Source organism: Gadus chalcogrammus, chromosome 8 (assembly GCF_026213295.1).
Source record: "Gadus chalcogrammus isolate NIFS_2021 chromosome 8, NIFS_Gcha_1.0, whole genome shotgun sequence".
NCBI lineage: Eukaryota > Metazoa > Chordata > Actinopteri > Gadiformes > Gadidae > Gadus > Gadus chalcogrammus.
The window spans coordinates 24279445-24296510 of NC_079419.1; the positions used below are offsets into that span (position 1 = coordinate 24279445).

General features: G+C 45.5%; 1 protein-coding gene across 1 annotated transcript in view; it reads right to left on the reverse strand.

The window, feature by feature from the left end:
* The window catches only part of LOC130387955 (activated CDC42 kinase 1-like), a 49265-nt gene that overhangs the window by 7883 nt on the left and 24316 nt on the right, over positions 1–17066 (reverse strand). The window contains 11 exon segments of the mRNA XM_056597247.1: positions 456–550; positions 1735–1929; positions 2250–2344; positions 11215–11361; positions 11451–11577; positions 11971–12090; positions 12656–12819; positions 13260–13407; positions 16784–16877; positions 16880–16975; positions 16978–17029. Of these exon segments, the coding sequence (XP_056453222.1) occupies positions 456–550; positions 1735–1929; positions 2250–2344; positions 11215–11361; positions 11451–11577; positions 11971–12090; positions 12656–12819; positions 13260–13407; positions 16784–16877; positions 16880–16975; positions 16978–17029 (1333 nt within the window).

The following is a 17066-nucleotide window of genomic DNA, read 5'->3' on the forward strand; positions in this document are numbered from 1 at the left end:
ACGGAGAACAAGAGAGAGGGAGCGAGAGAGAGAGAGAGAGAGAGAGAGAGACAGAGAGACAGAGAGAGAAAGAGAGACAGACAGAAGGACAGACAGAAAAACAGAGCAAAAGGGCGAGAGCGAGAACGAGAGGGAGAGAGGCAAAAGGGAAAAGAAGGACATCGCATTAGTCCAACACAGAAAAGTAAGATATTGCAACAAAGCAAAACACAACAAACAAAACAAAAGACAGCAAGCAATGGTCTTCCTGTGGTCATGAAGGATTAAGCCCATGTTTATGGAGAGGGGTTTAAACTTGAGAAGAAACTTCATCACTGTTCTACATCTTGTTACTCTTTCTTTGACCACACAGTGAGCCTGTGTTCGACCTTGTTGCGTACAATTAACCGTCTTTACCATTAACCATCTTCAATACCCAGTAAGCTGTGAACAGAAGTGGGGAGACTGCTACTCACTTTTAGCCCGACCGGGGAGCTGGGCGGGCCGGGGAGAGGGCAACTCTACACCCAGAAGAGTATCAGGAGGATCCATGGGGTTACCAAGATACAAACTGAGAGACAGAGAGGAAAACATTAACCCCTAGAGTATCAGGAGGATCCATGGGGTTACCAAGATACAAACTGAGAGACAGAGAGGAAAACATTAACCCCTATAGTATCAGGAGGATCCATGGGGTTACCAAGATACAAGCTGAGAGACAGAGAGGAAGAATTTAACCACCAGAGAGATGGAGAGGGAGAGAGAGAGAAAAAGAGAGACAGAGACAGACAGAAAGAGACAGAGAGAGAGACAGAGACAGAGAAAGAGACAGAGACAGAGACAGAGACAGAGAGAGAGAGAGAGAGAGAGAGAGAGAGGGGAACAGTATGTCTCAAAAAAGACAATAGGCCCATTATAATAAATAAACCATCTCTTATATGCCCAGCCATGGTTGTACATTTTAAAATGATGTGCTTACACCATCTATGGGTGACTGTGTGCCAGTACATGCTCTCCATTTTTTTTCACACGCACACAACCTCAACTGAATTCCCTGTGTGCTGCATGGGGGTCCGAGCATGTGGAGCTAACCAGCCCAACGTGTACGATCGCCACCGTCTCAGAGCATATAAGCCATGCTGCTTTTGAACTGCATGAACATGGGAGGGTCTGTCCATACTGTTAAATAACCTTTTTATGACAGTCTCTCCCCGGTATGATTCGGTATCTCACTCAGTGACTCACGCAAAAATGCTTATTGGAATGCACGGATTTGATTGGCGTAGCATCACGCAAGATGATTTACAACGCATACAATTTGTCTCCGAGTCTCCTGGGTAGCAAAACCAGGGCCGTAATGGCTAGAAAAGCTCCTCCCGTAAAACTAGAAGCGTTCCATCAAAATGTAATACTTCTCAATCATTTCTCCGTTAAAGGGGCGGGTCCGGACACAGTGACGTCTGGTCCTGCCCCCGGACCGTGGCCGGCCCATCAGTACCTCTGCTTTACATCCTCCATCCAGAGGTCAACACCCTGAGGATTCACTGGTCTACATCCAGAGCTTCAACATGCTGAGGGTTCACTGGTCTACATCCAGAGCTTCAACATGCTGAGGGTTCACTGGTCTACATCCAGAGCTTCAACATGCTGAGAGTTCTATGGCGGCCCTCTAGTGGAGCCCTCCATGAACAAGCAGAGGACTTGTGGTCGTCTGGGCCAATGCGTGGCTCTAAGGCAGTTTGTGTGGGGCCTTACTCGTCGATGCGGTCGGGGAAGCCCCAGCCGCGACGGGGGTCGTGGTCGCCGTGGCCCGTGTGGATGAAGCTGTTCTTCAGCGGGCGGCTGATGTACCGGGCCGACAGGCCGGACACCGCCGTCACCACGTGCCTCGGGAACAGGCCCAGCTTCAGGGTCCTCTGGTTCTGTCCCCGCCACCAGAAGTTCTCCGCCCTGGGGGGAGCCCGACAGACAGACAGACAGACAGACAGGGGGAAACAGCTGCTTATTAGTGCAGACATTTTTCAAAAAAATTATATTATTTTGCTCATTTTGAAAGGATTGTTTGCAGACACTGGGGATGGAACTCAGAACATCTCAGCTCAGTAATATGGAATCCTTTGTGCTCTTTGCTCCAGTGGCATGATATATATATATATAGGGCGTTATATACTGCATTTATAATGAGAAATTACAAAAAGACCAAACTCCGACTGATGACGTGATGCAGTCCTTCTGCATGCCGTCACTGAGTTGTCAATGATTTCACCCACCTGCCTTCGATGACGGTGATGACATCATCGATTTGAATCAGCAGCTTGTCCTGCTCTTCAAAGTCATGGAGGGCGGACATGTCTGTTGGCATGCTCTGGAAAAAAAAACCCCCACACACACACACACACACACACACACACACACACACAGACATACACACACACACACACACACACACACACACACACACACACACACACACACACACACAATCAGAGATCAGGGCCCGAAAATTAGCCTAAGTGGACCGTGGAGTGCGTCGTACGAGCATCGTACAGTTTTCACACTGTTTCCCGAAAGCATCGTTATATATAGATATCGGCCGATATATCGGCATATCGGATTTTTAAATCACAAAATATTCGTATCGGTATCGGCCTTAAAAATTCTATATCGGTCGGGCTCTAGTAGACATGTCACATGCATCATGCTGAGACCAGCGGTTGACTGAGAATTTCTGCAGATGTTTCTTGTTGCGATTGTTTGCATTAAGCACTGTAGGGGCTTTGGTGAGGCTGTGATGAAGTTCACTATTTATTGGACCCTGTCTTGACAGTAACGAACATCCCTGACCATAGTTAATCACGTTTGTAGTCTACACTCAGACGTGAACTCATTATTGCATGCGGGTGTCTTCATTCATAAAAATAATAAAACATTCGGGAGTATGCAATAATGCAAATTATTCTATAGAGGTCAGAGACTCCGTGCGCAGCCCCGCCTTCCCTAGTGAAACAAGAAAGCCCGCGCCGTGACGAACGGGGGATTTGACCCCTTCGGTATTACACAGGAAACTTGAGATAAGAAGGTGAAATCGCCGGGCATGCCAAGCTGTGACTGAAACCCGCTCGGCAGTGTAAAAAGACCTATAGCCTACTTCATCCTGCCCGACAATATGGGCAGGATCTAGACCAAGCTTTCCTAATCGGGTCAGCAATAGCCGTGTGTCAATGACTAGCCTCTGCGTTTGAATGATAATGAATGAATGGAACGTTGCATTTTTAATGTCTACAAATATTCTAGACTAGAGAGTGCGCGCCAATCAATGCAACCTTGTGCGGAATCAGATAAAGTCGGCTCCCTTTGCTGCACAAAGTATGTTTCAGAAATCAGCACATTAGATAAATGTAGTTGTCGAACAAGCTATTTTTAGATTTTTGTAACATGGAATTATTTCAGGGGGGGAAGTGCCGTAAAAAATGTATGCACAGTGCGCTCAGGATTAGGACTGATATAGTCGGCCTAGGCCTAATCAATTGTGTTTTAATATCTTTAGCATTCATATTATTGCAGTCTATTCTTTTCATAGGCTACTCTGCTGATGGCCTTGATGGGGAGATATTTTAACCCTTTTAAACCCCATTTTCCTGCGACATTCCTGCGTCTCCCCCTCCTACATAGCCCGTTTCAGCACCATGTCAGTGGACAGTTACAATCCTACGTCATGTGTCGGAGCGGTCAGTAAATCAACGTGCATTCATCCTTTCGTAGCGTCACAATGCAATCTTTATTACGTAACCGTAACAGCAATATAAATTAAACTAATCTTAAACAGAAAACTCGCCTCATCTCGTAATGCGGTTGAAAATCGTTTGCCCTTCCGCTCTTTAGCCAAAAACACCTGTGCTCAGGTGACGTCTACATATAGAGTTACCACCCCCTGACATCATCAATGCATCATCATCGTCATCATCATCATCATCATCATCATCATCATCATAATCATTTCACGTCAACATGATAAATAGTATTTCATTATAAGTTACTCACGTGAATATGAAAAATATGACATAGATAAACCACAAATCAGTGCAATGGCTTCAACATCATGAGTGCAGTAAACGCTCGTTCATGTTAAGAGGAGTTTCGGGAAACGCTCAAAAGAAATTAATTTGTGATATTTGATCATTTCTGTGATAATGTCTTAATCTTGTCCTCTAGGTGGTGCCATAAGTCTGTTTGTGAGAAGAAGGTTGGCCCTCGGATAGTGGATGCTGGCTTTATTGAAGGGGATGTAGATGTTAAAGACTGTTTCTACAAGTTTAACCACCACTATGCAAGAAAAATTATGTGAAGCTAATATTATAAGAGTATCTATATATATAATGTAATGCATTAACTCCTACTATGAACCAGTGATGCCGGTAATGCGTTACTTAGTAACGCGTTACTGGCCTCGGACCACTTTTTTCAGTAACGAGTAATCTAACGCGTTACTATTACCAAACCAGTAATCAGATTAAAGTTACTCATCAAAGTCACTGTGCGTTACTATTTTTTTACCGATCACCGATTGGCGTTGAGAGCAATGGAGTGGTGTGTGTGTATCGGTCGGTCTGTCTGTGCCTGTTTGTGTTAGAGTGTGTGTGCGTGTGAAGCAAAAGTCTAAAAAGACGTTATTAGCGGCGGAATTAGTCGCGCGGTGCTGCGTGTGTGTGTGTGTGTTGCGCTGGAGTGACGGCAGCAGGAGAGCGTGTGGGAGCCTCTACGTTATCGCCAGAGAACTAAACCCACGGGGAGGTCCGAGCAGCTCGAGCGCTAGAAACGTGCTGTTGAGGTGGCAGGGGGTGTTGTCGCAGCTAAATGTGACCAATAAAGTAATTTATAATCTAACTTAGTTACTTTTAAAATCAAGTAATCAGTAAAGTTACTAAGTTACTATTTTAAGGAGTAACTAGTAATCAGTAATCAGATTACTTTTCAAGGTCACTGTGGCAACACTGCTATGTACTAGACCCCCCATCGTAAGGCAACCTGACTCACTGTGCTCTTATTCCTAACCAATGAGCTCTATCCAGTTCAAGGACTTTCTGAAGAGTGTGTGTATTATTGCTTCTAATTTGAAGCTTGTTACTGTGCCAATTGAATGGAATCCACAAATATACAAAAATTTAATAATACCAAAAAGGGTCACTATTTGACTTTTGATTGACAATGTGATAGAGCAAGACAGAGGTGGAGAAATCTCCCGGGTGTTGCTACAAATTTTTCAAATTAAATATTTTTTCACACATAGTTATACCAACGTGTTATAATCTATAAAGTTTTATATTTTACTGGGATGGCATCGGAGAGGCAGCATTGGAACAAGACTACTGCCGCAGCTATGTCTGCTCCTACTAAGAACTCTGACCATGCTAGCGCTCTGTCTGCTAGTTCTAATGACTCTTCTGCAGCGTTCATCAAATGTCTCAACTTTATTGGAAATGTCTGATATAACTTCTGCCATTACTTATCCACTTAAACTGGCGATCGACGCTGCTCTGACACCCATTGCTGCTGCGAATGAGGGACTTAGAACAACAACACCTCTTACAGTGATGGGTTGTGTCCCTAGAAAGAGCTGTCGAAGATCTTGCCACAGCTAACAAGCAGCTAACTGATAAAATGGAAGAACCGCCGCTGCAATCTTCGAGTCATTGGCATACCTGAGGGGGGAAGCAGGAGTTGATCCAGTGGCATATATGTCTACATTTTTTGCTGATGCTCTGGGGCCAGGTGTATTCCAATCACCACCACTTCTGGACCGAGCTCATCGCATTGGCCCTAAACCATCAAACCCGAACTCCGAAGGGCTAAAGCCGAGAGTCATTGTTCGGTTCCACTACTATCAGGACAAGGAGCGAGCCTGGCGCTGGGGGATTATCAACAAGAAACAGCTGACTCATGAAGATTGAAAGGTCTACCTTTTCCCGGACTTCAATGTTAGCGTCACTAAGAAGAGGGCTGCTTTCACCAATGTGAGACGACGTCAGAAGGAGAAAGATGTGCAGTTCTCCCTTTGTTTTCCTGCCCAACTATGTATCGACCATGGTGATGGAAAGCTTCACTTAAATTCGCCCATGGATGCACAGAGCTGGTTTGACAGTAATTTTCCATCAGGGGTGAAGTAACGTCTGGGCTTTCTATACGTGATCAAGTATTTTGTATCTTCTTTAGTTCCTATGGCAGCTAGAACACTAAGCCTATTATTCTGCCCACTTATAGTTTAGCCATAGATGGCTTCAACCCGGTATCACGCGATTGCGTGCTCATGCGCACGAACGTTAATCTATTGAAGCGTGTTCCAGAGTACGATAGTCCGACTTTTTGCGTGCTACAACAGAACGAAATGTAAACCAATGCTTTCTGAATGGGAGTGTTGTCAGACAATGAACGTGCTCCACAAAACGGTACGAGAGAGAGAGAAAGTAGAGAGAGAGGGAGGGACAGAGAGAGAGAGAGCGAGAGAGAGGCCTTCAGAAATGGTGTGCACAGATAGTACGGGCACCCTAGTTTATGTTTATGCCAAAACCACAAATGCTATATGTATATGTATATATATATATATATATATCTATATATATATATTGCCTAATTATATATATTGCCTATATATATGTATAGGCTATATATATAATTAGGCTATAATTATATTATTTAGCGTGTAATGAGACAATCTATAGCCAAATTGTCGAAGATGCCCGAGAATCTCCGGGGATATCAGCATGGGAAATCGGCGAATCAGACCCATGAACCTATAAAGAAAGACGTCATCTCAAAGCGGGAGAGAACGTTTGCGGTGCTGGTTTGTGTCACGTAAGTACAGTGCCGTGTTCCAATACCCGTACTGTCCGTACTTACTAGCCAAAATTTGAGTACAGCAGTACGTTCCAATTCAGATCCGGCGAAAGGACACTTCAAGGACCCGGATGCCGAACTCAAAACGGGCTAATCGTGAAGTGTGGATCGAAGGACACTCCCCGTACTCAACGGCAGCCATCTAGCTACGTAGCGGAAGAGGCGGAGCCAGGCTGAGCCAAAGTCGGCGCATTTCCACTAGTCTGCATTAATAGAGTCATTTTGTAGTTTTTATAGTTTTTATAGCTTTTTATAGCTGCTAGGCGTAAAGAGTTCACCGTTCAAAGCGGGATGTTTATTGCGGGGGAGGAGCCACGGCGCAAAACGTGATCGTAATTTCCGGTTAGTGCACCACGGAGTACTCGATTTGGAACAGCACTCACATCTGAAGAATTTACGTAGTAGACAGTGCGGATAGTATACTTCCTTTAAGTATACTCATGGAAGTGCGGGTATGGTCTCACGAAAAATACGTGACCTGTTACGTTATTTAATCTATTGAAACGTGATCAGGGACACGTAGGCCGTATTTTCTAATTTTGTATTTCAATTGGAAGGTAGGCTATTTGTCGTGTCACTAAGCATGACTTCCAAACTAAGGTTCTGTCAGGGAGCGTTCTCCCTAATGTCCCTTATGGAGCTCCGTACAGTATCATTCATTGTTGAAAATTGTCCTGTGATAAACTAACAAATGAACAGCTTTTGGCCACCCGTTTCTACTTAAATTTGTCTGTGATAAACTAACAGATACGACAGCTTTTGGCCACCCGTTTCTACTTTCACCTGTTGATTACTGAGAAATTGTGACAATACACGGATATATTAAATGCAGGTGCGCTGCTCTGTAGGCAAACCGCGAAGGAAAAAATGGTAGCTGCTTCATCTGTTCTTTTTAGAATTGTATGTCTTGATGTTTATTTTATCTAGCCATCTATTCTCTCTTGTTTTTTGGCTATGTGAATGAACGTCCGCGTCGATTGCCTCGATCGCAAGTCCAGTGTAGCGAGCGGACGTTGCCATGACATCTAGGAAATCATACCGTATTTAATGGGTTGTAGTGAGTGTAACATTCACCTACAGTATTTTGTTATGTGTTGTTCTTTCAATTGTGTTAGGCATGTCGTTTACTATCTTGGTGGTTCAGGGATCGCTGTCCCTTTATAAGGATTACGAGCGTCTCATGACGTCAGAGCCCATGCGGGATTTGTTTACCTTCAGTACGTTTTGATTTCCTGTTTCTCTCTTACTAAATAAACGAGTCACACAACTGCGTGCTCAATGTCCGAAATTGTATCTCTCACTTATGGCAATTTCCACAGGGTTATCATTAATATTGATGTGTAGGGGTTGTTTATAACTCGTGAATAATATTGTTTAGACCACGGTCTGGGGGAATACTCTGATTCTGATTGGCTGCAGTGCGTGCATTAACTCCTGATATAGCCCTACAGACACCTGCTAAGTAGTTCCAGTCAGTGTTTAGATTCTCTGCCCGAGCCCGAGCCCGACGCGGGCCGGGTCGGGCCGATATTTCCCACCACTATACTCGGGACGGGCCTTTGATCGAGCGTTTAATTTTTATTTTACCATTGGTTTATTGGCCTAATCTGAAGAGAAATCTATGCCATTAACAGAAATATTATAGGCCTTTATTACACGGGTCTTCTCAATGCCGTGGAACACTCCGTTCATGGGTAGTAGTCCGGTGACTTGTCTATCCCAGCGTCTTCCGTTGCTAAGCGACGTCACCGTCTTTGCGGACAAATTATTTCTCTGCCGATCAACACTACGAATGGCCAAAAGACTTGTATCCCCCCCCCTTAAATAAATACTATGGCAGAATTATTATTATTATTATTATATTATTCTCATTCAACTTGAACATGTGTTTTTACAGTAGAGTGGTGGAGGGATGACGTATGTTGGCCAACCCGGAAGTGAGCGTCACCCTGGATTCCCTCGACAAAAAGCCAACGGGTTTTGCCATTGGATTTCGATTATTGCTGAAACATTTGCATCTTTGAAGCACCTCCTCAAAAACTGAAAATAAATAAATATATTAAAATAACCGTGCTCCAAAGAACGAAATGTAAACCAATGCATTCTGAATGGGAGTTTCTCTCTTTTTTCCATGCTACACAGAACGAAATGTAAACATATGCAAATAAAGGCTTCATGGTCATAATAATTTAAATATCATTAATATCCTGAGTGTGTAGGGTGGTATTCAATTTCTTTCAACGGGGCTGCATCCAGTCACTTGACCGTTATGGTTGCTATCGACCGCCCCCTCTAATCCTTACATGGCTCTAAAAACACGCGGCAAAGGAGCTGCCGTCCATTGTGTTGTTTTGTCGTAAACTAGGGTCCGATGGTTAGAGAAAGGCAGATATTCCAAGGTATCCTTAAAAGGCAGCTTGGATGTTTTTATTTTCTGCAGTTTCTACTATAACCTATTTTGGAAAGCAAAACACCAAGCTCATTGATTTAACGAGGCAGGGTTATTTGAAACAATTGATTAAATAAATATTTGTGAGATGTCATTACTTCTCCTGAGTTTGCTTCCTATTTATGTCGAGTATGCACCCCTTCTGTCCACAAGCATCCCCCCCCCCTCCCCATATGGATTTGGAGAATTGTTGCCACGTCCCAGTGGTGGAGGTATCATATATAAAGAGGGCATTCAATTATACTATAATGATCAATTAGGAGGCCGAAGCCCTAAAGGAAGTGATGCAATAGGTGACTGAGGGTCAACATTTGAGACCCCCTTTTATCAAAGGGGGTCTCAAAGGATGCATACGCTTCAACTTGTGGCTCCAGCCTACAGGAAATGACTCAGCAAGTGCTCCATCTCGTTGCACCTGCACCCAGCGGCTCGCTTGCAAGATTTTGGCCTGAAGTTCTTCCCAGACCTACACCCTAGCCATCCAACATGCATATCTGAGAATCAGGCCTCTCTTTAATAAGGACAAAAAGTTATGAGAGAAATACACATGAACTTTTTGTTATCTCATAAGCGGCGTGGTGCCGGCTCCTTTTGACCTTTTGACCCCAGACTTCAAAAACGTGGCCACAGGCCAGCTGTGTCTACACACCTTAAGCCACAAATGTACACCTCCATCCCACAAAAAATGGGGACTAGAAACTAACCTCTGTCTTATCTACATTTACTGTACTGTTGGAGGTCACGCCCCTTTTCCAGCCTTTTCGAGATAGCCAGGGATACTTAAATGTTTACACACATTTCCCGGGGCCCCGAGAACGACATATCCGAGATTTGGAGTTCTAGCCCTTAGAGAAATGTGTTGTAAGGATCAACATGGAGTAAAACCCCCTGGGGCTCAGCTTTATTTTCACTCTAATTTTGATTCCAGGGCCAAAGGAGTTGCCATTCTGATCCACAAAAAGATATTTAATCGGAGTGGGCTCTATTAACCACGCGTCTGTTCTTTTGTGGAATGTATATGCCCCTAATTTTGATCATTTGGAATTTGCTAATAACTTTTCAGATCACGCTCCCTTGCTTCTTGATATTGACTTGAATTCCAACCATGTGGACCGACCCCCATGGAGACTGAACTTACTTTTATCTGACCCTTCTTCATTCTTGACATTGATCGTCAGTATGCACTGAACCCATGTCCTGAGCTCTATAAACAACGCCTTGACCTTCAGATTTTCACCTCCTGTCAACGGGAGGTCTCGTGGCTCTAACTACGAATATGGTGATAAAGCCAGTCGCCTTCTAAAACATCAGCTAAAGCGTCATGCAGCAGGGCACACTATTCCACAGATAAAAAATATCTCAGGTACATTTTTCAAGCCCTGGCGTTCTTTTATACAATACTTTACTGACTTACAAACACTCCCATGATTTATATTCTCCTTCTACACCGGCCTAGTATTTATAGGACCTATATCTATTCTTCTCAATTGTAACTGTTAACTCTTTCAAACCTTCACTTTGGGGCCTCTATTACTCTCTTGTTATGGCATTATCATAAGCACACCATAACTGTGGCTGTTATGCAGCCAACCACCAATGACGGTCCACCATTATTATTATTTATTTTTTTGTGTGTTGTAGGCTCTACTGTTCTTATGATATGTGTGTCTGTGATGTATGCCTGTTTTGTCATGGGTGGGGTTGGGGTGGTGGGAGTTTGTGGTCTTTGACTTTCGGATGAATATTTGCACTGTACAATTTTATATTTGTGATTTAAAAATGTATTCAAAAAACCTTGGACAGAAAAAGGTCACTATTTGACAGGGTGTCCAGAGACCCCTCGACTCAGAAGCCCTCCTTAACTGGTCCAGAGAGCCTCCTTCCGGCCTCCTTACCTCCTGCAGGAACTCCCTGAGGGCCAGGAAGCTGGGCCTGTCTTCAGGCGTCTGGGCCCAGCACCGCCTCATGACCTGGTAGATATCCGGGGGACAGTCTTCTGGCCGGGGAAGGCGCTCGCCCTCCTTGTCCACCTTGTGGAGGATCTGAAGGAACAGGAGACCCAGGGTTACCGACGGCTGGTAGATGGAGTATTACTCTGTCCACTCACAGGTGTGATCTGGTGCACCAGTACCTGGCTGCCGTTGAGCCCAAGCCAGGGCTCCTGTCCGTGGGTGAACATCTCCCACAGGGTGACCCCAAACATCCAGGTGTCAGTAGCATGGGAGAAGGTCCTGGTCTTCAGGCTCTCTGGGGCACACCTGGACAACATCCACACATCTAAAGATCCACCTTCCATAAACACCTCCATCAATCAGCAACCCATCACCCACAAAACAGATCCACCTCAATAGAAGTAAGGAGTGGACGGTTCTATTAAACTATGAACTATAGTGACTGAACCATGGTGTTTAATAATCAGAGATCATGAGAGTGAACGAGGAGACACAGACTTATAAAGAGAGAAAGACAGACAGACAGAGAGAGAGACAGAGACAGTCTGTCTCTGACAGAGAGAGAGAGAGAGGGAGAAGAGTCTATGGCTTTTATCCTAACTAATGAAGCTCCATGCGTAATGTCCCCTTGCTGCTCTGCTCTCTTGGTATGTAGTATAGTATGTGCATTATAGTAGCATGTGTATAGCTCTAACCCACCAGGCGAATGGCACCTTGCGGTGCTCCTGCATGACGTAATGCTCGTGGTCGGTGGGCAGCACCCGCATCAGACCGAAGTCCCCGATCTTCACAAGGTGGGCCGACGCCAGCAGGATGTTCCTGGGACAGGAAGTCAGGGTGGAGGGAGACAACAGCGTGGGGACATGGAGGTTCACCACAGCACTTCATTTGATTCATTAATCTCTTAAGCTATTACATCTAAAGTACTGTCATTCGAACCCATGATGGGAGTTGATTACCCAACTTTTTTGAGGTTGGCATGAACACACAGGCAAACATACACTCTAGTGTGTGTGTGTGTGTGTGTGTGTGTGTGTGTGTGTGTGTGTGTGTGTGTGTGTGTGTGTGTGTGTGTGTGTGTGTGTGTGTGTGTGTGTGTGTGTGAGTAAGCGTTTTACACTGCCAAATATGCAAGTTCTTATTTGAAACTCACTTGAGATGGTCCCCCCCCCCCCCCCATGTGAAGGACTGAGATGGTCCCCCCCCCATGTGAAGGACTGAGATGGTCCCCCCCCATGTGAAGGACTGAGATGGTCCCCCCCCCCATGTGAAGGAATGAGATGCCCCCCCCCCATTAGAAGGACTGAGATGGTCCCCCCCCCCCCCCAATTAGAAGGACTGAGATGGTCCCCCCGATTAGAAGGATTGAGATGGTCCCCCCCACCTGGCTGCCATGTCCCGGTGGATGAAGCGCCTCTGCTCCAGGTAGGCCATGCCACATGTCACCTGCACTGCATACTGGCACAGGGTGTGGACCAGCACGGCGCCCTGGGAACGCACACACCGCAGACGCTCCAGCAGGGAGCCCAGGGGGGCCAGCTCCGTCACCTGGGAGGGGAGGGGGGAGGAGATCATGAGGGGAGAGGAGGGCGTTGAGGGGGAGGTAAGAGGAGGTTATGAGGGGAGGTGAGGGTGAGGGGAGGTGAGAGGATGAGGAGGTCATGAGGGGAGAGGAGGGGGTTGGGCGTTGAGGGGAGGTGAGGGGGGAGGTGAGAGGATGAGGAGGTCATGAGGGGAGAGGAGGGGGTGGGCGTTGAGGGAGGTGAGGGGGGAGGTGAGAGGATGAGGAGGTCATTAGGGGAGAGGAGGGGGGTGAGGGGAGGTGAGAGGATGAGGAGGTCATGAGGGGAGAGGAGGGGGTTGAGGGGAGGTGAGAGGATGAGGAGGTCATGAGGGGAGAGGAGGGGGTGGGGGGCGTTGAGGGGGGCGAGGGTGAGGGGAGGTGATAGGAGTTAATGAGCGTGTTTGTGGGATTGTGTGAGCCCTACCATCTTCATGGGTTGTGTGAGGACCACCCCGTACAGGCGGACCAGGTTCTGGTGGTCCAGGCAGTGCATGGCGTTGACCTCGCAGATGAAGTCGTCCAGTGCGTCGGGCTGCGTCAGCGCGTCCGTCTTCAGACACTTCACCGCCACGCTCAGCTGGAGCCAGAGAGAGGGCAGAGGGGTTAAGGGCATCAAGGCCACGCCCAGCTGTAGCCAGAGACAAGGCAGAGGGTTTAAGTGGGTACCCCCCCCCCCCCCCCCCCCTCCATGTATTGCAAGTCCTCCAAATGCAATTATCAACTCTGAATAAGCATGATATGGGATCTTTAAAGGGGGGTTAAGGGCACGTCAATGCGATGTTCAATATACATGAAAGGGATATTTAAGAGACAATACATAGACAAACAAGGACACACAATGACAGCGTGGAAGCACCAAATATAATAAAAATAGGTCAACACATGTTTTCATTGGCTATTGAGCAGACATCCATCCAGGTCACCACGGGACCTTAATGACAACTACAAAATGCATTTCCTGCAGAGTATGCGGCAAGTGCTGTAGTGCAAAGTGAGCTTGAAAATATGTTTTATTAAAGCCACGTAGTATAAGGAAACGAATGCAGTAAAACAAATAGCCAAAGCAATAAAATTTGAATACATTTGAGATAAAATAGAATAGCTGAGCTGTTAAAGCTTATACAGTTTGAAATGGTTGAAGATTTAGTAACCAGGAAAAGTGTTATTGATGTCACATCTTGTTAGTCGAGGCAAGATTACAAGATGAGTTGTACGGTTGGACTCCTTGGGGACTCTTTCATATGACATTTCATAACATGACGTGAAAAAGATCAATTAGTAATTAGTAAGTTGCAATAGTAATCCTGCTCTGTACGAGAGGAACCGCAGGTTCAGACATTTGGAGCCAATGGGGCGAAGCTGCCATCTGTGGGCTTATGACTGAACGCCTCTAAGTCAGAATCCCCCCTAGATGTGATGATACCATAGTGCCCGGGCTATACGATTGTTCAAGGATAACCGACCCCTCAGGGGGCCGGCGCAGAACGACATTTGATACTGGCTTGGGGTGCGGCTCAATGATTTTCGCCCCTCTCCATGATCACACCACATGTTTATGAAGGACTGGGTGTTAAACCACTTGCATGCGACCTGATTCTGGGTCAGGGTGTCGCAAGTAGCAGAGCAGCTTTATGACTGCGATCTATTGAAAGTCCTCCCTTGATATGCAAGAAGCAGCTAGCCTCTGGCCATATAAACAGGGGTCCCCACACACGAAAGCCCGATATATAATCCAAGCATGGCGATCACAAAAGCTGGGACCCGCCCTAGCCCTGGGGCACGTGACGTCATCATGTCACTCGCTCTAGCCTCAACGGAAGACCAACTGCGGCTATGAAATTAAACTATTGATTCTGAAAAGTTTAGATACAGTTGATACAAGTGTAAGATTGTATCTACTGTTTGGATACAGTATATAAAAGTGTGTTGATTTCTTCATTTTTTGAATGAGGGTTAACAATTAAAGATTGACAGTTCAAAATTGACGGTTGAAAATTGAAAGTTACAAAGTCTGAAGTGGTTGAAGTGTCAGAGAATGGGCGTTCGGCTCCACCGTCTTCCCATTGCCTCCATTGCAAAAAAATATATGTAGAATATCTTTGAATGAAAAAAAATCATGGTAGCCTGTGATTCAAGCTAATCTGAGTCTCTAGGAGAAAAAGGATTGAAAGAGTACCGTCCCAAACTTTGTATAGAAGAAGAAAGAAAGAATAAGTTTAAGAAGAACAATGGTTGAGCGATGCATGCAGCACTCACCTAATAAAGGTGCAGGTTAAAGGTGAAATATTATGGTGTTTTCCCAAAAAGTAAGTCAGAATCCCCCCTAGATGTGATGATACCATAGTGCCCGGGCTATACGATTGTTCAAGGATAACCGACCCCTCAGGGGGCCGGCGCAGAACGACATTTGATACTGGCTTGGGGTGCGGCTGAATGATTTTCACCCCCTCCATGATCACACCACATGTTTATGAAGGACTGGGTGTTAAACCACTTGCATGCGACCTGATTCTGGGTCAGGGTGTCGCAAGTAGCAGAGCAGCTTTATGACTGCGATCTATTGAAAGTCCTCCCTTGATATGCAAGAAGCAGCTAGCCTCTGGCCATATAAACAGGGGTCCCCACACACGAAAGCCCGATATATATATCCAAGCATGGCGATCACAAAAGCTGGGACCCGCCCTAGCCCTGGGGCACGTGACGTCATCATGTCACTCGCTCTAGCCTCAACGGAAGACCAACTGCGGCTATGAAATTAAACTATTGATTCTGAAAAGTTTAGATACAGTTGATACAAGTGTAAGATTGTATCTACTGTTTGGATACAGTATATAAAAGTGTGTTGATTTCTTCATTTTTTGAATGAGGGTTAACAATTAAAGATTGACAGTTCAAAATTGACGGTTGAAAATTGAAAGTTACAAAGTCTGAAGTGGTTGAAGTGTCAGAGAATGGGCGTTCGGCTCCACCGTCTTCCCATTGCCTCCATTGCAAAAAAAATGTAGAATATCTTTGAATGAAAAAAATCATGGTAGCCTGTGATTCAAGCTAATCTGAGTCTCTAGGAGAAAAAGGATTGAAAGAGTACCGTCCCAAACTTTGTATAGAAGAGAAAGAAAGAAAGAATAAAGTTTAAGAAGAACAATGGTTGAGCGATGCATGCAGCACTCACCTAATAAAGGTGCAGGTTAAAGGTGAAATATTATGGTGTTTTCCCAAAAAGTAAACATAGTCAATGAGTTCCAAAAAAACATGTTTTTAAGCTGAATGAGCTGCTGCCTATTGCATACAAATGAGCTGTCAGAGTGAACCACAGCATGGAGAAGTGATTGTTACCTGGAGCACTATATCTATATATAGTATATAATATATAATATAATATAATATTATATTATATTATATAATATAGGTATCTATATAATAATATCATGGCCAAAAGCTATGTGCGCTTCGGATGATATCATGAATCATAAAGACTGCGTCTGATGCTTCAGGTACTTCCACAACAAGTAAAGACTCGTAGTGGGGGTAATCTCGGTCATGGTTGAGAAGAATAGGGGGGAAAAGGAACTTTGGCTTTTGTTCTCTGAAGTCCAGATTGAACCGTGACATGGAGGATAAAGGGATTGTACTCCGGAGCTGAGCTGCCGGACTGCCGCCAGAGCTTCGGCGGCAGTCCGGCAGCTCCAGCGGGGAGCTCGGAAGCAGTCCGGCAGCTCAGCCCGAAACAACACCCAAAATCCCAGGGAACGTGTTGTTCTCATAATATATCCCCTTTAAGTTAATTGAAATGTTTATAAATTTTTAATCATTGCAAGTCCTCCATATAAACAAGCAAGGACTTTCATACAGGCTAAAAAAATACAGATACTTATTTATATTTTATTGTAAATGATAAAAAACGAATGATATAAATGTAAAAATAAATGAATGTCATAAAAGAAGCACCTTGCCAGCGGCGTGCGCCACTCTGCCCTCTTCACCACGCCAAAGGAGCCGTCGCCCAGCTTCTCGTACAGCGTCAGGTCCTGGTCCGAGATCAGCAGCTCAGGACCGGCTGCTGCCCGACCCCCCGCCCACGGACCACCCAGCAGGGGTAGCACCCCCTCCCCGGGGGGGGAAGCTTCCGGAAGGAGGAGCCGGCTGGCCCCAGTGTGGGAAGTCTCCACCGTCCAGCCGCTTCACACTGAACACCTGCAGAGGAAGGGCAAGCGACATCAATAATGCATGG